Source organism: Leucoraja erinacea, chromosome 22 (genome assembly GCF_028641065.1).
Source record: "Leucoraja erinacea ecotype New England chromosome 22, Leri_hhj_1, whole genome shotgun sequence".
In the NCBI taxonomy this organism is placed as follows: Eukaryota; Metazoa; Chordata; class Chondrichthyes; order Rajiformes; family Rajidae; genus Leucoraja; species Leucoraja erinaceus.
Window position 1 is genome coordinate 3,805,072 of NC_073398.1, and position 23,973 is coordinate 3,829,044.

The window sequence follows — 23,973 nt, forward strand, 5'->3', positions numbered from 1 at the left end:
TCTCTCTCTTTCACCACTCCCCCGCTACCACTCTCCCACCCCCTACCCTCTCCCCCCCCCTCCCTTCATGCCCCTCCCCGCTCTCCTCCCACTCCCCACTCTCCCCTCCCCCTTCCCATCCCCCTCTCTCTCCCCCTACCCCGCTCTCCTATCCCTCCCAAATCTCTCCCGTTTCCCCCTCCTCCCCCTCTTCTCACCCTCCCCTCCCCCCCCACCCCCCCTCCTCACCCTCCTGCACCCTCCCGTCCCCCCCCCACCACACCCACACCCCCCCCTGTGAGTGTGATGCCGCAGCCCCCCACCCCCCCCGCAAACGCGCGTTGGGGAAACAGACCCAACGGGTCTGCACTTGGTCTAGTATACTTATAAAACTCTGATCTTGGATGTGTGTGTATTTGTGTGTGTGTATTTATTCGTCTGCATTTCATATCTCCTCGAAAACATGAAGCGCTAATGGTGAAAATTTTACATATTCCGATAGATATTTACACCATGATGTCCAAAATAGCCTCATCTGAAAATTTAATGCATTATTTCCCGAGTTATTTATGAAACTGTTCACAAATGTGCAGAAACTTGGAAAAAATAACTGCTTAGCCGTGCTTCGCCCTGTGTTTAGCCCTGTACTTAAACCAGCTTGCAACATTGTTATGTTGTTATCCAACATTGTTATCCAAGTATACCGAGTTCTGCCCACCCTACAAGTGCAAAAGCATTTTTTCTTTAAGTTTAAAAATGAGGGAGGCTGAATAAGGCGAAACGAGCAGCCCCTGCACTGTTGTTGGCCATGAGTGAGTGCTGGAATAAGGGGAACGGGTTGCGTTGGGGGACCAGGGACCCAACGGTCCCTTATAAAACTCATAAAACTTTTGAGTTTTTTAACTCTTATAAAACTCTGATCTGTTTATTTGTGTGATGTTCGTGTGCGATTCACATCTCCTTGAAAACATGACGCGCTAACGGTGAAGTTTTTACATATTCCGATAGAGATTTACGCCGTGAAGTCAAAAATCGCCTTATCAGAAAATGTCATCTATTATTTCTTGCGTTATTTATTTTTTATTATTATTATTATTATTATTATTATTATTATTATTATTAATTATTATTATTATACATTATTTACGAAAATGTTCAAAAATTTCAAATATCTGAGAAAATAAACGAGCTAATGACGTCACAATGGATCTTCTGCATTGTTCTCCCCCCGCTGTGCGAGTTACCCTCGTCACCCTGACCCCCCCCCCGCCCCCCGACCCACAGTCATTTGGTCGCCTCCTGCCGGCTCGCCGTGGGCCCAGCAGCCCGCCCGCGCAACCCGCTCGCCTGCCCGGCTCCCCTCCTCTTCCCCCCATTGAGTCCTCTCCCCCCCACACACTCCTCCTCTCCCCCTACCCCCCTCCCTTCCCCCTCTCCCCCCCCCTCCTTTCTCCCCTTCCCCCCCCCTCTCTTTCCCCTTCCCCCTCTCTACCCTCCTCCCTCTCCCCCCTCCTCTCTCCCCCCCCTCTCTCTCCCCCCTCTCCCTCTCCCCCCCTCCTCTCTCCCCCCCCTCCTCTCTCCCCCTCCTCTCTCCCTCCCCCTCCTCTCTCCCCCCTCCTCTCCCCCCCCTCCTCTCTCCCCCCCCCTCTCTCCCCCCCCGTCTCCCCCCCCCCCTCCTCTCTCCCCCCCTCCTCTCACACCCCCCTCCTCTTCTCCCCCCTCCTCTCTCCCCTCCTCCCACTCTCCCCCCTCTCTCCCCTATCTCTCCCCATTCCCCCCTATCCCCTCCTCTCTTTCCCCCCCTCCATCCCCCCTCCCTCCACCTCCCTCCACCCCCCCCCCTCCACCTCCCCCCTCCACCTCCCTCCCTTTCCCCCCACTCTCCCCTCCACTCCCCCCTCCCCCCCCCCCTCCTTCCCCCCTCTCCCTCCCTTTCCCCCCCCCACCCCCCCCCCCCCCCCCCCCCACGTGTGTGGGGGGTGGTTAATGTGTGTGTGACACCACAGGCCCCCTCCCCCGCAATTGCGCATTGAGGGAACGAGACCCAACGAGTCCCACTTGGTCTAGTGCTTCTATACGTGGTCAACGCTGTAAAAATAGGTCGTTATCTCTGGGTTTTTATTCTTTCTTGTGGTAGATTGCTAGGTTGGAAGTTGACAAACAAGCTCTGCACGACCAGATAATGAGTATTGACCCCTCAAGAGATAGTAAACGCGTCGAAGCGCTCTTGAGGGAAAAAGCCCAACACTGTCAGAAAGTCAAGTGTCTGGAATCTGAGGTGGCAGAGCTCCGGGCTCAGAGAGAGAATTCCGGTGCACAAGCTGAGAGCGTGCAGAGAATTCAACTGAGACAGTTGGCTGAATTTCAAAGTGCCATCAAATCTTTGGAGGTAAGCTTTTTTTTTACATCATCGTATGGAAGCACTCGTGACCAGTTTATTCAAATTTCATTATTTCGTCAGAGGGTAGTTAATCTGCAGAACTCATTGCCACAGAGGGCCGTGGAGGCAATGTCAGCGGATATTTTTAAGGCAGAGATAGACATTTTCTTGATTAGAATGGGTGTCAAGGGTTATGGGGAGAAGGCAGGAAAATGGGATTAGGCAGAAATCAGCCATGATTGAATGGCAGACTAGACTCGATGGGCAGAATGGCCTAATTCTACTCCTATAACGTGAACTCGTGAATTTGTTATGCTACAACTGCGAACACCACTATATTGCTAAAGTTCAGTTCAGTTTAGTTTATTGCCACGTGCACTGAGGTACAGTGAAAAGCTGCCAGCTAATCCAGTCAGCAGAAAGACAATACATGATTACAATCCAGCCATTTACAGTGTATACAATCGCACATAAAGAATTGCATTGCTAAGGTTCCAGCAATTAGCCTCCTGCTCCAGCGACACGAGTTGCCGAACTGCAGGCCAGTTGCATTGATTGTAATCCCTGAGATGATTAGAACCTAAAAGCTCCTTGACTTGAGATGGTGTGAAAGGTCCTCAACTCTAGAGAGGATCACATCATCGCTGCCCCGATTCCAATGTCAAACATTGGGCCAATAAAACCTTCATGCTTCCCATAATAAACAGAGGATTTTCCAAAAGTAGTTTGAAATCTATTACTGCAAGTAGTGAAGCACGACCAATATCTTTACCAAATGCCTGCCTATAGTGAAAGGACATCTATCCATAACCGTAATGACTTGTTGGTTTGCGTACTTCTGATTTTTGCATAGCCCTGCCTCTTCTGTATATTATCTGTACTGCTTAATGTTTAGTGTATGAATCAGCAGTGAAATAAGGAAGTCACTTTGCTTATTGCAGTGATAGCTTTGAAGGTATCTCCAGAAGTTACCAATAAGGTAAATATCTGAGCCATCTCTGTTTTCACTAGGCCTTTCTGCCCATACAATGATCCATGCTACCCTGAATTGTTTAATTTATTTCAGTTTAGAGATACAGTACGGAAACAGGCCCTTCGGCCTACCGAGTCCGCGCCGACCAGCGATCCCCGCGCACTTATCCTACACACACTAGGGACAATTTACAATTATATCAAGCCAATTAACCTACAAACATGTACGCCTTTGAAGTGTGGGTGGAAACCAGAGATCCTGGAGAAAACGCATGCAGGTCACAGAAAGAACGTACAAACTACGTACAGACAGTACCAGTAGTCAGGATCAAACCCGGGTCTCTGGCGCTGTAAGACAGTAACTCTACCACTCTGCCACCATGCCGCCCCCTGCAATGATCCATGCTGCCCAGAATGTGCAGGTTCTTGCAGTTACACAGACAATGTTTGAATTTTATGAGATTTTGAATGACCAATGAAAAAAGTTAAATTATCTCCTTTGGGTCTGTTCTTAATTCTTTACACCAGGGGTCGGCAACCTAATGCGGCCGTAACCCAAAATCATCCGCAGGCATATTTTTGTTTCCGTAGTCATCCATCTTGCAGATTTCCTTCATTTCCGGTACCTCCCGGGCACGAGGAGCCCAGGCGTGGTGACCCAAGGAGGCCTGCGTTGGCGGCCGCAATTGCGGAGCTGCCGAGCTGGGCCGAGTGCCCGTGCGGGGCCGTGTGCCCGAGCAGGGCCAAGCGTCAAGTTCTGGCTGTACCGCTTCCTGAGCAAAGCCGCGGGCACAGCCGCGCACCTTCTGTGTCTGGGCTTCACTGTCGGGATCGGGGCTGTCAATAGGCCAGGGACGAGTGAGTGTGAGTATTTGAGCCACTGCCTTCAGGACAGAGCCAAGGCAATGGACCGTAGACACAAGAGATTACAGATGTTGGACTGTTGAGCAAAAAATAAAGTGCTGGAGGAGCGCAGCGGGTCAGGCAGCATCTGTGGAGGGAAACGGACAGACCACATTTGGACGTCCCACCAAAATTCATAACTATTCCATTATCTTTAACCATAACTAAAGCTTTGAGACTGTGAAAGGATATAAATAATGACATCTAATTCTGACATGCCGTTGAAAGCTTTGGTCTGGCAAAATGAAACACAGTGGAACATTTACTTGCCATGGGATAAGGGGTCTGACCACAGGTCTACATTTCAAACTATTCATGTGTTGTTGGTGGTTAGCTTTATATGAAGGGTGCAATTTGCAGTGTTTTGTTTTGTTCACAGGCAGAGAAGCAATCGCTAAAAATGCATCTTGAGCGTTTGGAGAAGGAGCTGCAGCTGGTTCTTGAGCAGAACACACAGTTGACCACCAAGTTGCACAAAGCTGAGCGGGAAGTCAATGCTTTGTCGGTCAAAGTGAGTCAGAAAATAAAATGTCTACATCTGATTCTCTGGAGTATTTAAACAATTGTACCAGGCATTTATTCAGCAATTATAACTCGTATTTGTTCCATTTATCACATTAACATTACTGTAAGTGACGGATAGATAAAAGCCTTCTGATATTAAAATTTTATTTTTTTTCCATATGAAGTTCCACACCAGTTTTGCATGTCTTAAAACCACTTTAGGAACAAAATTTAAAGCTGTACTTTGTCATCTTTGAATTGGAATAAAAAAACTATTTTTCCTTTGGCATATTTGGATGTATGGAGTCATACAGCGTGGAAACAGGCCCTTTGGCCCAACTTGCCCACACTGGCCAACATGTTCCAGCTACGCTAGTCCTATGTCTGCGTTTGGCTCATATCCCTCCAAACCTGTCCTATCCATGTACCTGTCTAACTGTTTCTTAAACGTTGGGATAGTCCCTGCCACAACTACCTCCTCTGGCAGCTTGTTCCATACACCCACCACCCTTTATGTGACAAAGTTGCCCCTCAGATTCTAATTAACCTGTTGTTTAGTTAGCAAGTTAATATGAACTGCAAATTCCTGATGTCCTCCAGATTTCTTCCTCTGCTCCTGTGATCACTAGTTTGTGATGTCATTGAAATCTCCCGCCCATTTTCTTGTGTAGATTGAACAGTATTTAAAGCACGATTAAAGTAATGGCATTGTCAAAGCCACGTTCACTGTGATAAGATGCAAACCATACATAGGATGTTGAGTCTCATTCTCTGCACTCGTTCTCACCTAAGCCACAGCTAACCATGGCCTGTATCATTGTTACTTTTTTGCACATTCATTCATTTCATTCATTTGTTCTATATCTCTCTACATCACCATCTACATATCTCGTTTCTTTTTCCGCTATAACCAAAATCCATTATGAATCCCTGACTCTCAGTCTAAAGAAAGGTCTCGACCCGAAATGTCACCTGTTCCTTTTCTCCAGAGATGTTGTCCGACCCGCTGAGTTACTCCAGCTTTTTGTGTCTTTCTAAGATGTATCATTGCTGTTTGCAACGCTTAGTACCACAGTGAACAGTACACTAACTGATTTTTATTTGGTCATGAGGGAATTTTGATTGTTTTGCTGTTAATGATTTGCATTTTATCAGGCACTAACTACAATGGCTACTGTTTAAATGGGAAGGGTGGTGGACCCTAAATTATTTTCTTCTCATTACAGCTAGAAGAATGTAAACATGCCTATAAGCTAGAAGTTACAAACGTCAAACTAGATGCGGCGAGATCCAAAGGGGAAGTTGAGAGAGAAAGAGATAAGATGCAAAGCCTAATGAATGGTATCCTTCTTGAATTCTCTTTGATTTAGAAACTATATGTTGCTATATATTTCCTGGTGAGGATATTATAAAGATCCTGAACACTGACACGTATTACTAAGTTGTTCATGAAAATGCAAAAAAAAAAAAAAAAATTCTGAAATATGGTGGCTTTGGGTGGTATTGTTGAAATGGTAACTGTTTTACATCTCCTGATGTTGCTGCCACTTGCATGAAGATATTTTAAAGGAGAGCGCAAAGAGTGCTGGTGTTGAGAGAACCAATCTAGTCATCAAGAACAAGATTGCCCGACAGAATACATGCAACAGTTTTGAACAACATTTAGTTAATATAGAGTGGGAGATTGCCAAGAGGATTGCAATCGTTTAGAGGTGATGGCTCTTCATGGGTTTCAGCTGCACAGGGGTTGATGGACATCTTTTAGCCTTTATGATGGAAAGCATATAGCTGAGCTCAGGGTTTAAAAAGACCACCATGCACCCGCTGAGTTTCTCCAGCATTTTTGTCTACCTTTGATTTTTATATCATCTGCAGTTCTTTCTTAACCATGTTTGAAATGGTTATGTTTAGTTTGGGTTAGTGGGCAGGGAATATGATAGATTAATTCATAAGGGAGACACCATTATGTCAGATTTCCCAAGAGGGAAGTGGAGAAAGTTATCCAAGAGTGGAATTAACTAAGGCAATAAAAAACAAATTACTGAAGGAACTTAGTGGATCAGGCAACATCTGTGGAGACACGGGGAACATCCACATTTTGGGTCAAGATCAGGATTGAGAGTGTAAAGTGGTGGTGGCCAGTATAAAGAGGGGAGGGGGAGGCAAGGGCTGACAGGTAAGGGGGAATTCGAATAAGGAGCAATTGGTGGGCAGATGGTTGCAGGTGAAGGAGGTGGCGGGGGGGAGGGGGGGGGTGAGGGTGAGAAGAGGGGTAGAGATATATTGGCCTTACCCAGATTAAGCATGGCACTGTTGAGTGAGAAGATGGGAAGTCAGCATGTTTACTGAAGCTGGCCCTGTGTTAAATGTTGAAGTGACTGACCAGGATAAACCCTACCAGAACAATAGTGATGGTACAAGTAAGGAAACATCCACTACCAGTGTGCAGTGATTCCAGTTCCAACAGTATGTGTTAGGGTTATGCAAGTGAAATTACTGAACTACAACCATTGCTAACGTAGATGATATAAATACCCAAAACTGCAGACTGAAACATCACCTATTCTTATTCTCCAGATCGGAAGTAGGGTCTCGACCCGAAACATCATCTATTCCCTTCCACCAATTTTTGTGTCTATCTTTGGTTTAAACCAGCATCTCCAATTCCATCATATATATATATATACTAGACTAAGTGGGACCCATTGGGTCCCATGTTCACACGGGAGGGCTGGTCCCCCGACACAATATTCCACCTCTCCACCAATTCCAATATTGGTGGCCAGTGGGGGGGGTGCTTTCTGGAGCGCTGGTATGGGTTCTTGGGGTGGCAGCTCAGTCCCTCAAGCCTCATCTGCTGGCAGCTCACTCATGGCTGATGAGCTGGCAGTTGACTCATGAGTCCATTTCAAGCAGGGTGCAAAGCCATCAAATTCAAATCCATGTTCCTACCATTTCAAGCAGGGTGCAAGTCTGCCAAATTCAAGTGTAGTTTCATTCCACTTCAAGCAGGATCCAAGGCCACCAAATTCAAATGCAGCTTCATACCATTTCATGCAGAGTGAAACCACCATAAAGCCACACAAAACACCAAACTCACAGTTCAGTAGACATTCAGTGTGTTCAGTTGATTCACAGCTCAGAGTCATGACCTCTCCCTCCCCATCATGCAGAGACTGAGCCACGCCCACACTTCCGGATTTTATAACCCCTCCCCCTCCCACCGGAAAAGCTGTGTCTTTCAGGGCGTGATTGACGGGAGAGAGATTCTCAACATTTTTTAAACACTAATAACACTAAGAATTCTCTGCACCTGCTCAGCGGAGGGGGGACTGTGTACGATGGCCAAAAATCACAGCCGTAAGTGGTAGCATTTTATCTAAAATCAATATACAGTGCAAACAGGAAGTAAGTGCATTTGCATTAGTGCCTTTCAACTTCAAGCCAAAGCACCCAAGCCACCATTTGCAGTAAGTAGTGCCTTTCAACTTCATTACACCATTTGCTGTAAGTAGTGACTTTCAACTTCAAGCCAATGCACGCACGCCACCATTTGCAGTAAGTAATGCCTTTCAACTTCAAGCCAAATCACCCGCCACCATTTGCAATAAGTAGTGCCTTTCAACTTCAAGCCAAAGCACCCAAGCCACCATTTGCAGTAAGTAGTGACTTTCAACTTCAAGCCAAAGCACCCAAGCCACCATTTGCAGTAAGTAGTGACTTTCAATTTCAAGCAAAGCACCCAAGCCACCATTTGCAGTAAGTAGTGCCTTTCAACTTCAAGCCAAAGCACCCAAACAACCATTTGCAGGCAGTGCCGTTTTACTTCTAACAAACCATATTTTCATTTTCAAACCACATTAAGGGTACCCACAGTTGTGTAGACATTTGTTCAGTGTTATTCAGAGCTTAGAGAGACGTGACCCTTGGCTTCATCCATCTTGCAGAGACTGAGTGAGGCACACCACTTTCTGTTTTATAGTCCCTCCCCCTCCCTCCAGCAGGGGCAGCAGAGAGAATGGTGAATTTTTAAAAAACATTACTACTCTGATTTGTCATAGATGGGAAAAATCCTCCGCACCCGTAAGGCGGAGGGGGGCTCTGAGCGAGGTGGCCAAAAATGACGGCCGTAGGTGGCGGGGTTCTGTCGGAAATCGCAGCACAGTGGGCCAAAAGCGGTCAAGATCAGAGATTTAGTAATATACTAGACCAAGTGCAGACCCGTTGGGTCTGCTCCCCCAACGCAGCCGTTCCCTACCCGTAGCCCCCACGGGAGACGTGGTCCTCCAACTCAAGCCGTTCAGGACTCAGCGGTGCGGCTGTTTTTAAATGGCATCTTTGTGGCAAGAGGCGGGCGCCAGCTGCCGTTATGGTCGCTGGCCAGCAGGAGGCGACAAAATGAGTGAGTGGGGGGGAAGAAGGATTTTATTAAAAATGTGTACATAAACATGATGAAATTTAATGAGGAGTGGATACTTGGAATGAAAAGTGAAATCTCTACCGAAATGGAAAAAATCTGGTCGTTTGTGGGTCTGGTGTTGGCGTAGCAACGAATCAAAGGCTGGCCCCCACAAGTCAGGCAGAAACACACACAGACACACAGCCAGCCAGCCACAGAGTTTTAATATTATAGATAGATAGATAGATATATATATATGTGTGTACGTATATATATATATATATATATATATGTGTGTGTGTGTGTGTGTGTGTGCGCGTGTGTTTATATATATATATATATATATAGGTTTGTGTGTGTATGTACACACACACACACACACAAACACATTTTATTATATGTATAAATATGAAATATGTGTGTATATATATTCTATTTGGGTTTTTATTTCCATTCTAGATATCTCTATTATTAGATTGATGAACATATGAACAATGTTTAAGCATTCATTTTTGTTTTTGCCCAACAGGTTTAGAATCAGATAATGAAATTTTGAAGGCCAACATTGAAAGACACAAAGAGCTTATGGCAGCAAAAGAAAGAGAGCTGATTCGGAAGGTTCAGGCGGCTAAAGAGGAAGATTTCCAGAAACTTGCAGCGTTGCAGAGTGAAAAGTGTGTATTCTTCTTAAAACTTTGTGAGCATAGTGAGCGCCATTTCTTTTCATCGAACACATTTGGTATTCTTGAAATCCAACTCCATGTATCCCGGAGCTAGTGGTCAAAGACCATTTTCTCACCAGGTCTCTTCACTATAACCAAAATCCATTATGAATCCTGGACTCTTAGTCTGAAGAAGGGTCTCGACCCGAAAACGTCACCTATTCCTTTTCTCCAGAGATGCTGCCTGACCCGCTGTGTTACCCCAGTTTTTTGTGTCTGTCGCCTGTTATGAATGGGTCTGTTAAAACAAGGGTTAACTATTGTTGTTGGTAAAGAGTGGTCTTTCTAATAATGTTAATTTTCCTATTGACTAGGTGTAAATTACTTAATAAGTTAAATTACCTTCCCTTAAACAATTGGGGGAGGCAATTTTAATTGCATTTGTACACGAACACTTGGCCTGGAATATACCAATGTGCAATAGCCGTACAACAGAAGTCAGGCTAACAGAGCTGGTGATCCTCTCTCTCTCTCGAGTCAATAGATAATGACAATACATCCATTGTGGACTTAAACATATAGTACTGGAGTGCTATCAAAGCTAGTATCTTGAGTTGAGATTTTAAACATGATTCATGTCTACATGTTGAGACAGTTCCCCGGTCCTTCAGTCAACAAAAAAGTTGATCAGACCATTTATGTTTTGGGATCTTGCTATTCACAACAGCAAGGAGAGATAGATCAGCCATGATTGAATGGCGGAGAAGACTTGATGGGCCGAATGGCCTAAATCTACTATCACTTATGATGTTATGATCCCAAGAACTGCCAAGTTTTCTTTTTTAATAATAATAATAACCATTGCTCCAAAGTCATCCATTGAAGATATAGATCTTGTAGATATCCTGCAATACTCTATCAATGCATTTTATTATTGAGTCTGAAGAAGGGTTTTGGGCCGAAACGTTGCCTATTTCCTTCGCTCCATAGATGCTGCTGCACCCGCTGAGTTTCTCCAGCTTTTTTGTGTACCTTTTATTATAATTTCTGCAATAGAAGGTTCATGACTCTTCTTTCAAAACATTGAGATTATTTTTCTAAATGTCCTTCCCCTGGTCATCATTCCAAAGTGGGAGAGGATGAAGGCAGGACCTAGGAAGATTTAGTTGTTCTTTCTCCTTGTTACTTGCTATGCCCGATACATATATTGAGACCAGTGGAATCAAAGTCAATCAAACAAACCAATATTCGATTTTCTTCTCACCCAAGTCCAATTTCATCCATGGAGACTTTACTTGTACACTGATAACCTGCCAGATTTTCTTTGTTGAAAAGTAATCAAAGCATTTATTTATTCGAAGATTGGAAATAGAAAATAAAATGGCTGACCTGGAGAAGCTGAAGGCTGAACAGGATATAACGTGGCAGGCTGAAAAGGATCATTTGGGAGAGAAGATGCATGCCGTACTGTTAGAAGAGGAGGCATCCAAGAGGGAGGTCCTCAACCTCAGGTTTGAACCAGAGTTTGGTGTACATCTTGACTTTTATTTTACGCACTTCTCTTAGTTATCGTGAAAATGCCTTGCACATTTTATAACAGCTTAACGATTTTTATGTTTTTGGGGTACATCTCAAGGCGGAGAAATACTTATTTTTTCCCCTATTAGACACTATCCATCAAACGCTCTTTTTGACCTAGCCTCGTGTTGAAATAGGATTCCCTATGTGCCTTTGAGAGATGGAAATGGGGAAGTACTGTTGCAAATTACTTGGGATAGAGAACTTTCTTCAAGTACAACAGAAAGAAAAGCAGGCTTGGGGGTTTGTTTGGGGGAAGGGATAAGAGTTAAGAGTGGTACATGGGAAGGAGAACTCTGAAGAGGGGTCTCGACCCAAAACGTCACCCATTCCTTCTCTCCAGAGCTGCTGCCTGTCCCGGTGAGTTACTTCAGCATTCTGTATCTAACTTTGACACAAGAGAGGGAATTGAGTCAAGAGTGTTTTATTGTCATATGTCCCGGATGGAACAATGAAATTCTTACTTGCTGCAGCACAACAGAATATGTGAATATGTAAACGTTGTATATAATGGGAAAAAAAGAAAAAGTTCAATATACACCAAATATAGTGCAAATAACAAATAATAATATCGTTTTTTGCAGTTGGCCTTGCCTGTAATTGATATGATGGGAAGAGAGAGTCCATGTGAGATAGCAAAGTCAAATGATAGGCAAATTTGTCTGGAGGCACTGATTGAGGGTGGTTGTGAACTTTGGAAAAAGGCATAATAAGATGAAGTGAAAGCTGAACTCTGGAGATAAGGTAATATAGCAGAAGCTGAACGGGGAAAGGACTTTTCTCAGTGAGAAACCGGGCAGGGCAAAAGTGCAAACAATGGTTTTAAACTGAATTAGGAATGTGGAATGTTGAGAAGTTGAAAGGTAAAGTGTTCTCGAGAATGGAAGAGTACAGTAAACTTCAGCCATGTGACCCACTAAACGTTTGTTCACTGGACTTGAATAGAAAGAGCCAGCAAAGTGTACATATTGTTACTTTATGCTGCAGGTCTAAGCTTCAACAGCACATACATCAGATTGAAGAACTTGGGAACGCAAGGAATGACAATGATGAACTAAGACAGGTACTCTATTGAATGCTCTCTGAAAATATTATTTTCTAATCAGAACACCTCTAACTCTGCAGCACTTTGCAGCAGACTATAGATGTCTCTAGGTAGACAAAATTGCTGGAGAAACTCAGCGGGTGCGGCAGCATTTATGGAACGATGGAAAGAGGCAACGTTTCGGCCCTAAACGTTGCCTATTTCCTTCGCTCCATAGATGCTGCCACACCCACTGAGTTTCTCCAGCAATTTTGTCTACCTTCGATTGTCCAGCATCTGCAGTTCCTTCTTGAATATTTTATGGATGTCTCTAAGTGTAGGAAGAAACTGCTGATGCTGATTTATACCGAAGGTAGACACTAAATGGAGAGCAACTCAGTGGGCCAGGTAGCATCGCTGTAGAAAAGGACCAGGTGACATTTCGGGTCAGATCTGAAGAAGGATTCTGACCCGAAATTTCACATTCCTTTTCTCCAGTGATGCTGCCCAGCTCAATGAGTTGCTGCCCAACCCACCGAGTTGCTGCCCAACCCACCGAGTTGATCCAGCATTTTGTGTCTATCTATGGATGTCTCTAAATTCTCTTAGAGCCCAAAAAATCCTCTGTAACTATTTGTAAAATAGCTTGAACATATTTCATGCTTTCCTCCCTTAATGAAATGCTAATACACATTTTGAATAATGAACAACATTTCTGTTACAATAATGCATATTTCTCTGTGGATTTAAACCATATTTTAATCTTGATTGTAAATTTTAAATTGAGACTTTTTTATGTTGCCTGTGTGTTGGTTTAGCAAATCTTAAAAACTGTACAGCAAAGATGATGAATTATAAATTTAAATTCAAAATTAGCAAAATAAACGTGCGGCACGGTGGCGCAGCGGTACAGCTACTGCCATACAAGTCTAGAGACCTGGGTTTGATAATGACTACGGGTGTTTGTCAGTACGGAGTGTGTATGTTCTCCCTGTGATCTGCGTGGGTTTTCTCCGGGATCATACGGTTATTTCCCGCAATCCAAAGACAGAGGTTAAATGGTATAAATGTAAATTGTTCTTAGTGTGTGTAGGATGGTGTTAATGTGCGGGGATCGCCGGTCGATGGGCCAAAGGGCCTGTCTCCGCGCTGCATCTCTAAACTAAACTAAAATACAAAATGAGATTTCACTTTCAACGGGAACTAAATTTAAAATTTCCTCTTTTGCATCTTACCCTCCCCACCGCCACCCAACTGAAGCAAATCGGTGAACTGCAGATCCAGGTTAACACGGCGACACAGTCAGAAAATGATTCACTGGAGAACAATAAAAAACTACGAGAAATGCTTGACCGCTTAAAGGAGGAAGTTCGTAATGGAAGAAGCCAAGCAGAGCGAGCACAGCAGGAAGCTGAGAAGTAAGATGCTGCTTCCCTAAGAGTCATTTTTCTATTTCAGCAATTTAGCTCTTCCGCTTTGATATTTTCCCCCATTCTGTGGTAAATATGCCGTCAGCGATGGCAGCCTCGACAACAGTCTGTCTGTCTTTTCGTCTTTTTTGTTATGTGTTAATGTTTTCTGGTTTGTTTTATGTGGGGGGTGGGGGAGGAGGTCAGGGGAAACTTTTTTCAATCTCTTACCTTGCTGGAGATGCGATTGTTTTCCGGATCGTATTTCCGGTCGCTCTGCGGCCTAACATCATGGAGCTGGCGGCCTTGCTCGAGACTGGCTTTGAGCCCCAACGCGGAACCGTGGACTTACCAGCGGAGCCTGCGACCGCTTGCCTGGGATCGAAGCTCCAACCGCAGCCTGCGGATTTCACCATCCAGGAGCTCGCAGTCTCAGATATAGACTGATGTCGGGAAGCTCCAAGCCGCAGGAGGTTCGACCAGCCCTGACTCGGGAGTCTGATCATCTGGCACGGGGACCTGAGATTCCCCCCCCGATGCGGGAGCTTGATCACCCCGATGTGGAGGGCCCGACTGCCTGTTATGGGAGATAAGATCACCCTACAAAGGCAGAGAATTCCACAGACTCACAACTCTCTGTGTGAAAAAGTGTTTTCTCATCTCCGTTCTAAATGGCTTACCCCTTATTCTTAAACTGGGGCCCTGGTTCTGAACTCCCCCAACATCAGGAACATGTTTCCTGCCTCTAGTGTGTCCAAACCCTTCATAATCTTAATAATAGTCTGAAGAAAGGTTTCGACCCGAAACGTTGCCTATTTCCTTCGCTCCATTGATGCTGCCTCACCCGCTGAGTTTCTCCAACATTTTTGTCTTTCTTAATAATCTTATATGTTTCAATAAGATTGCCTCTCATCCTTCTAAACTCCAGAGTATACAAGCCCAGCTGCTCCATTCTCTCAGCATATGACAGTCCCGCCATCCCGGGAATTAACCTTGTAAACCTACGCTGCACTCCCTCAATAGCAAGAATGTCCTTCCTCAAATTTATGAAGCATTTCAAGTACCTTGTGTTTAATTAAAGCATCTGGTAATTATATTAATGAGGTAGTAATAGAGGGATTTCCACGTCCACTTGGTATGCCTCAGAGATCCATTTTGCAAACCTTTGCTTGATTACCCCCTGTATAGCTGGATCATCTGTCTTATGTCTTGCACAGAGTGGTGGAAGAAAAGCGCATAGAGTGGTTGGAAGAGAAGCAAAAGCTGCAGAATCGTACCACGGAACTGGAGGAGAAGTACTGCCAGGCCAAAGAACGACTGCAACGTGCAGCCTTAGCTCAGAAGAAGGTCTTGCCCTTCATTTTAATTCACTCGGAAGTCTAGTTCATTGAAATCCACGTTTGCCGTGAGAAATTCTGACTTCTCTGCTTCTGTTGACAGAGGAAAACATTGAATGAAAGTAAACAGAAAAGATTACAGGAAAAGGTACAGCTGCTGGAGGCAAAAAAAGAAGAGCTAGAGATTGAGAAGCATACATATAAGTGAGTGTGTTTCTATTATTTCTATCATTTAACGTCCGTGAAGGTGCTTCACTGAGATGCAGGAATGGATGCAGGCCCTTCAGCATGCCAAGCTTACACCACCATTCACATTTAGATAGATAGATACTTTATTATCACATCGCTTGTTCTCGACAGCTCCCCCACGCTGGGTCCCCTATGTTCACCTCGGCCCCAGGGACTCCGACCTCAATGTTCCACGTCCCTCCTCAAAATACCATCCGTCATGGTATTTTGAACATGCACCCCAATCAAGTTCAAGTTCAAGTGAGTTTATTGTCATGTGTCCCTGTATAGGACAATGAAATTCTTGCTTTGCTTCAGCACACTGAACATAGTAGGCATTTACTATAAAACAGATAAGTGTGTCCATATACCATAATATAAAGATATACACACATGAATAAATAAACTGATAAAGTGCAAATAACAGAAAATGGATTCATAATAATCAGAGTTTTGTCCAAGCCAGGTTTAATAGCCTGATGGCTGTGGGGAAGTAGCTATTCCTGAACTTGGTTGTTACAGTCTTCAGGCTCCTGTACCTCCTACCTGAAGGTAGCAGGGAGATGAGTGTGTGGCCAGGATGGTGTGGGTCTTTGATGATACTGCCAGCCTTTTTGAGGCAGCGACTGCTATAGATCCCCTCGATGGAAGGAAGGTCAGAGCCGATCTAATTATATGTTGTAGCTTCATAGTCCTTTGACATCTTTCATCAATAAAGGATTTGAGGATCTTGGTAGACCGAGTGTAAGTGTTTGGCGAAATGGTCGCTGAGCCTACGCTGGGTCTCGCCGAGTTTCAAGAGACCACACCGGCTGGACTCGGCGACTGTTTCATCCAACACTTATGCTCAATGTGCCAAGGCAAGCAGGATCTCCTGGTTGCCAACTGCTTTAACAACTCTTCCCATACTAACTGTTCTGTCCTTGGCCTCCTCCGTTGCCAGAGTGAGGCCATATGCATACTGGAGGAACAACACCTCATATTCCGCTTGGACAGGTTATAAACCAACAGAACGAAGATTGAAAGCTCCAATTTAGGTTGCTACATAACACTCTCCATTCTTCACACAATATATAAGCCCTGGTCGCCAGGGATCTACATAATTGCATTGAGACATCTCTTGCAATAAAGGACAGCATGCTATTTGCCTTACTAAGTTATTGCTATTCTTGCTCATTAAGCTTTAGTGATTTATATGTTCAGTATCCCAGAACACCAATATCTTTCAATCACATTTTAAACATAAATATTCTGCTTCTCCATTTTTGCTGTCAAAGTGATTAAACTTCACATTCTTCTACAAATGTGCCCATTTCTTTCAGACTGCTTTATGTTTGTTAACCAATGTTCAGGACAGTATGTTACCCCAGTTCCATGTACCGGAACTTTGTTTAATTACATCTTATATGGTACCTTATTGAAAGCTTTCAAGCAATCCAGAGACAGTACAATGACTAGTTGCTCCTCATCTCATCTTCCAGTAAATCTTTCAGGATTGCCAAATATTATTTTCCCTTCATAAATTTATATCTGTTCAAACCACGCATGACATGTCTTTCTGCCCACTACTTTCCCATTAAGAATGTCCTGTACATTCCATTTCTTAAGAAAAGGATATATTTTTTTAAATAGCCTAAGTATCCAAATAACAAACTAATCCCATTCGCACAAGAATTCACAATATAACATGATTTTTAAATCTCACTGTCATGAATTCATATGCCAGATGGAAGAAATTTGATGTTTAATTCCCATAAATTAATCTAGAAACATCCACTCAATATAATCAAAATTTTTATTTTTTTGCACAACTTGGGACTAAAACTGATATTTAATATAAAAATATTGACTATGGGTAGACAATAACACAAAATATAGACGATTTAGATGCTGTTATGACATGATTGTCCAAAAAAAAAGAGGATTAAATTATCTTGCGAGTGGGTTTTTCTGGAACCCGATCGATTGGAACGTTGCATTTGCGGTGAATTTGAACCCCGTATCGGCAGGAAAAACACTGCCGGTTTGTATGGGGACCAAATCACATTTTCACAACGTAAAATTTGATTAAAGCCATTCCAAGAAGCAAGTTTATATGTAAAATAAACGACTTACCCGGTGTTTTGTCCTGTTCATGCAATCCATCATGCTGTAGGCATTGAGGGCATTAGACGTCGCTTTTTATTTAATCAAATCGTTAATCGCGATAAACAAAAAAATAACAGGAATGCAAGTCCGATCGATTTTTCTGCAGTAGCTAGCAGCCCGAGGATGTCCGCCTCCGACAGGCAGGCGAAAACGGCATTTTAATCCTCCCCCCCCATCAAAGGCGTCAAAGTCGCGCACACGTCCAGTGGCAGAACTGCAGCGCCGCTGAAGGTAAGTTTTGTAACATCGCTAGAACTAGTATGAAAGAAGCAAAAGGACAATACTACATTTAACGTTGCTGTTCAACCTTTGAATGATCAATTTTTCCAGACAAAATGTTCCTTATGAAAATCATGCCAGAGTTCAGAAAAGGTTAAAGGATCTACAGCGTAGACACAATGAATTCCGAAGGCTTATTCTGGGAGCAAACCTTTCATCTACTGGTCTGGGTAATACAATCAATTTTCTACCACCTACCGTGATGCAAGGCATTGAAACAACATTCGGAAACATTCAGGTACCATGTTTTGGTGAAATCAGTAAATGCTTTGGATCTGCTAAGATTTTCTCTGGCAATTTTGGCTTGCACAAAAGATAATATTGGAAAGTATGATCTATTCCAATTTGGAGTTAGAGAGGATGGAACACTTTGTAAGTAATTTAAAAAGCTAGAAGTGTTGTAGGTCGAGAAGTGTCGGGAGTCCAAGTGTAGAGATTACTGATATATGTCAACTAAGTATGATTAAAAAGACTAATGAATGGTGTGCTTCACACCTAGAGGACTGGTGCATAAGAGGTAGATATGGAATGCTGAATAGCGTAAGAAGGATACACTGGGCTTGGATGGAATGAAAAATCAATTAACCAGAAATATGAGAGTTTACGCAAAGCATGGCTGCGGCACTGTGGCGCAGCGGTAGTTGCAGCCTTACAGCACCGGAGACCCAGGTTCGATACCGACTACGGGTGCTGTCTGTACGGAGTTTGAACGTTCTCCCCATGACAGCATGGGTATTCTCCGAGATCTTCGGTTTCCTCCCACACTCCAAAGACATACAGGTTTGTCGGTTAATTGGTAGAATTATAAATTGTCCCTAATGTGTGTCGGATAGTGTTAATGTGCGGGGATCGCTGGTTGGTACGGACACGGTGGGCCGAAGGGCCTGTTTCCACGCTGTATCTCTAAAACAAAAAGCAGAGTTGAATTCTTTAAAATGTAAGGGATTAAGTGGTGATTAAATCCAAGTTGTTGAGGGCATTGATGGGAGACACGATTTCAACTTTTATATTTCAAATCTGAGATTAATTGTTAACCAAGGGTACAAAGTTAGCATTTGGAGTTCATGTGCAACCAGTCTATAGTGAATATTAGTGAATGGTCGATTTGAGTTTAGTTTATTGTCACGTGTACCGAGGTACAGTGAAAAGCTTTTGTTGCATTTTAACCAGCCAGGGGAAAGTCAACAAGTGATTACAATCGAGCCGTCCACAGTGTACAATACATAATAAAGGGAATAACGCGAATAACATTTAGTGCAAGGTAAAGTCCGATCAAAGATGGTCCGAGGGTCTCCAATGAGGTAGATAGTAACTCAGTACTGTTCTCTCGTTGTGGTAGGATGGTTCAGTTCCCTGCTAACAGCGGGAAAGAAATCTGGAGGTGTGCGTTTTCACACTTCTATACCTCTTGCCTGATGGGAGAGGGGAGAAGAGGGAGTGGCCGGGGTTAGACTCGTCCTTGATTATGCTGCTGGCCTTGCCAAGGCAGCGTGAAGTGTAAATGGTGTCAATGGAAGGGAGGTTGGTTTGTGTGATGATCTGGGCTGAGTCCACAATTCTCTGCAATTTTCTGTGGTGTTGGATGGAGCTGTTCCCAAAGTAGCTTAAAGATTTAAATTGTCAATTTATATTGCTCTGCTGTGCAAATCTCTTCATTAATTGCCTCAGATTTGTCAGTACTGTTGTTGTCTTGGACCTCTGGAGCTGCTTGTTGATTATTCAGAAAAATATGCTTTGTGTCACTTTTTCATTATGGGTCTTACTTTAGTTTAGAGATACAGCGTGGAAACAGGCCCTTAAGCCCACCGGCTTAACTGCAGATGCTGGTTTAAATCGAAGGCAGACACAAAATGCTCGAGTAATTCTGCGGGACAAGCAGCATCTCTGGAGAATATGAATGGGTGACGTTTGGGGTTCGAGACTCTTCTTCAGACTGCTCCTTTCGCTCCTCTTACTTTCTCCAGTCTGAAGAAGAGACTCGACCCGAAACATCTCTTCAGAGATGCTGCTTCTCCCGCTGAGTTACTCCAGCATTGTGTGTCTACCTTCAGCCCACTGAGTCCACGTCAACCATCGATCCCCCCCCACACTAACACTATGCCACACACACTAGGGACAATTTAGTTATAACAAGCCAATTAGCCGACAAACCTGTACGTCTTTGGAGTGTGGGAGGAAACCGGAGCACCCGGAAAAAATCCACGCAGGTCACAGGGAGAACGTACAGACAGCATCTGTCTTCAGGATTGAACCCGGGTCTCTGGCGCTGTAAGGCAGCAACTCTACCGCTGCGCTACAGTGCCACTTGGAGTTGTATTTGTTAACCAAAACATCAGCACTGCTGCGAGAGCAAGATTTTTTTCCATGACACTGATTCTTTTAGTTAAAACCAGTCTGGTAGACTCATCTATGAGAACGAAACTTTCACAGGCCATTGGCAAGACATCAGAGCCATGGTGCTAACTCGCTAGCTGGAGCAATTTAAGCAGTAATTCCAGGAAACATGGGCAGTGATTTTTGTGGCAAGGCCCTTGAGAGAACAGAGGTTGGAGATGGGTAGTAATCTGCAAGGATGGAAAGATCAGGACATTTTACTTGAGGATTGGGCGGCAAAGGTAGATTTGAAGAAGTGGAGGTGGGAGAGCCATTAACTGGCAAGAGAACCAGACAAGCTAATGAGGAGTGTAGTGGGGAGCAGATGAGAGTTGAAGGTGGGTCGTGTCAAGAATGAGATTGGAGAGGAACTAGAACCTTTAAAGATAGGTCTAGGGAAGAGAAGAAAATGGCAGACAATTGATTGATATTCTGAACATTCATGTCACAGAAGTCAGTGTGATCCTCACTTCTTATTGAAGATTATTACATTTAAGCCTATCTAATGAGGTGGATGCAATAAATTCTATGGTACTATTTCCAAAGACTTTATTAGGACTGGACAAGCTAGATGCAGGAAAAATGTTCCCAATGTTGGGCGAGTCCAGATCCAGGGGCTACAGTCTTAGAATAAAGAGGAGGCCATTTAAGACTGAGGTGAGAAAAAAACTTTTTTACCCAGAGAGTTGTGAATCAGTGAGTGTTTTCAAGAGAGAGTTAGATTTAGCTCTTATAAATAGGTTTAACGGAATCAAGGTATATGGGGAAAAAGCAGGAGCGGGGTACTGATTTTGGATGATCAGCCATGATCATCAAAAGGCCGAATGGCCTACTCCTGTACCTATTTTCTATGTTTAAGTCCTTGAATAGCATGTGATCTTTATATCAGCTGTATTTACTTTACTTTGCTCCAAATCCCTTTGTTCTCTTGTGTAACAAGAATCTATTGATCAAAATTTTAAGTGCTAAGACATTTAGGAGAAGATTAGGCAGCCAGAATGATTCTTGTTGGTCAAGGTAATCTGGTACTGAGATTGCCATGAGTCAGTTTTAATTCAGTTTAGTTTATTGTCACATGTACCAAGATACAGTGAAAAGCTTTTTGTTGCGTGCTAACCAGTGAGCAGAAAGACTATACATGATTACAATCGAGCCATTTACCGTGTACAGCTTTATGACATAGGGAATAACATTTAGTGCGATTAGAGATAGTCCGAGGGTCTTCAATGAGGTTGATAGTAGCTCAGAACCCCTCTCTAGTTGTTAGTAGGATGGTACAGTTACCTAAGAAGGAACTGCAGATGCTGGAAAATCGAAGGTAGGCAAAAGTGCTGCAGAAACTCAGCGGGTGCAGCAGCATCTATGGAGCGAAGTAAATAGACAACGTTTCGGGCCGCAAAGTTGCCTATTTCCTTCGCTCCATAGATGCTGCTGCACCCGCTGAGTTTCTCCAGCACTTTTGTCTACCTTTGGCACAGTTGCCTGATAAAAGCTATGGATGATGGTGACATTTTCCTTTACTGAAGAGTTTGTTTTGGTAAGTTCATCATTTTGATTAATGTACGGTGTACAATTTAAAAAGCACTTGCAAAAGAACAGCCTTTTGAAAATGTTAACCTGTGTTTTTAAACGTGGATCATTCTTTAAAAGTTCTATGGCCTTTCGTCATGTTTAAGGAAGAACAACATCAGAACGAGCTGCATCTGATACGCAAACGACTAGAGGAACTGGAGACGAATCAAAAACAGCAACTCCAGGAGCTTGGTGCTCTCGACTGAACTCATGTTTACAGATGTGGGAATGGCATTTTTGAGTCATAAAGAACAAATAATTATCATTTATTTGATACTAGTTATTGCACAAGTTGATTTTTGAATATAGTACGTGTGGGGAAATGTATGTGAAACTGGTTTACATAATGCAACGTACTATCTCAAGTCCTTACACATAACGTATTGTGCCTTTTGAAGAGTTGGGATTTGATAGTGTGGACAGGGTAGCATGCGGTTCAGCTGAACTGAACATTATAACACGATACCGAGCTAATAAATAATCCGGATTTATTCCTCGCTTATCTACATTACACACACTACTCTACAGGTATGGTTTCGTGATGAAGCCAATCTTCTGTCTCTATATTTGAGGAAGTTCAAGAAATTGTAATATTGGCTATGTTACGGTATAATAGCACGTGCTTTTTGAGTTGTGTCTTGAATTTTATGATAAGAAAGTTCAGAAAACACCTGACAACAGGAATGTCATTGGTATTCCCTTGCAGTCTGGGTGTGTTGGTTCCTTAATCTACACACACACCCAGTTCAGAGACTGGCTACTCAGCGTTATCCTAACTTCAGTACTTGCATCCAGATGGCACTGTGCAAGAATGATCTGAGGTGATCAATTGTGTAACTGTTTTGGGATATTTATAAGATCATAAGTGATAGGAGTGGAATTAGGCCATTCAGCCCATTGAGTCTACTCCGCCATTCAATTATGGCTGACCTATCTATCTCTCCCTCCCAACCCCATTCTCTTGCCTTCTCCCCATAACCTCTGACACCCATATTACCAGTAGGAAACATGTCCTTACAAGAATAACACGAAAATAATGGGAACCAGTTTGAGAATTGAGCCTTGGAACAGAGTATTGCCACTCCATGCCAGGAACTAGGTTTTCTGAAGAACATCATACAAAAGAAAATGATTGCAAGAGATAAAGATTTAAATTGTGGATCTGCCTATGTTTGACCCGTGTGAAATGGGGTGTGTAGGGCAGAATAGCCTCACCCTGTTCATAATGTTCCTTTGCCATGATTTATGCTTCCCTTGATCTCGTGCAAATCTTAACTCAATTCCTCTTTATGTATTAAGTTGTGGTTAACCTGCCTTTCCTGAATTTGATTTGTCTTAAGAAATATATTCTGTGCATTTTCTTGAGCAAAAAGTTTTTAAAAAAACACCCATTTAAGTAATAATACAGAAAGAGAAAGGACAAATGAGGTTTTCAAGTCTAAAATGAGGCTGTTTCAATGGGTGGAGGGAGTTGAGGGGACAAAACTTGACATTTCAACCAGGATGGTAACCACATGGTTTATGTGAGCTTGCTGATAAAATGAAACCACATTTCTAATTCTGGAGTAAAACCAACTTCCTTCTGCAATGAAGTGTCACCACAACACCATAGCAGCAGTGCAGTGGTAGATCTGTGAATGTACTGGAGCAGAAAATTGAAGCTCAAAACGCAATCTCATAATCCCAGCAACATGCCAGAAAACATCTTTGCATCATTTATTTTACTTTGTGCAATTTATGAATTTAAAAAATATACAGTTTGTCCAGAATGGCATAAAAGGTTTATTCTGAAATGTACTATAGGTTTAAGTGCAGGAACAATCTTGTGTTATTCAGCTTTCTTTATTTTTTTTCATAACAACAGAATTGTGTGTCTGCTAATAACTGCAGTAATTTGATTTGAAGCACACACTGCAATTCAAGAACTTGGTGTTAGCCCTTAGCACGGAGAGCTCTCACCAAGATGGTATTTGTTTTATCACAATTTCTTGTTTTATTTATTTTTAATTGTTTCCAATTGATCAAGGGATATCTAATTTATAATAAACTCCATTAAGATATTTAACATGTTTTTCTCATTCATGATGTTTACTTTCTTGGTCTTTTAAGTGATTACTGGTTGGTTGAATGTTTTTGTACAATTCCTTTTTAATTAATTGATGTACCGACAAGTACAATGGGTTTGGAAAGTTTTTATCGATGATACCAAATAAACATTTTGCCTGA

General features: G+C 43.1%; 1 protein-coding gene across 3 annotated transcripts in view; it reads left to right on the top strand.

Moving 5' to 3' along the window:
* Positions 1–23,973, top strand: part of cep83 (centrosomal protein 83) — a 47,473-nt gene extending 23,500 nt beyond the window's left edge. For all 3 annotated transcript variants that reach the window (XM_055652790.1, XM_055652791.1, XM_055652792.1), the window contains 11 exons: positions 2,117–2,368; positions 4,614–4,745; positions 5,965–6,079; positions 9,667–9,811; positions 11,161–11,310; positions 12,365–12,440; positions 13,662–13,819; positions 15,028–15,157; positions 15,251–15,351; positions 17,854–18,040; positions 21,852–23,973. In XM_055652790.1, the coding sequence (XP_055508765.1) occupies positions 2,117–2,368; positions 4,614–4,745; positions 5,965–6,079; positions 9,667–9,811; positions 11,161–11,310; positions 12,365–12,440; positions 13,662–13,819; positions 15,028–15,157; positions 15,251–15,351; positions 17,854–18,040; positions 21,852–21,953 (1,548 nt within the window). In that variant the 3' untranslated portion in view covers positions 21,954–23,973. The remainder of the gene's footprint in view (positions 1–2,116; positions 2,369–4,613; positions 4,746–5,964; positions 6,080–9,666; positions 9,812–11,160; positions 11,311–12,364; positions 12,441–13,661; positions 13,820–15,027; positions 15,158–15,250; positions 15,352–17,853; positions 18,041–21,851) is intronic.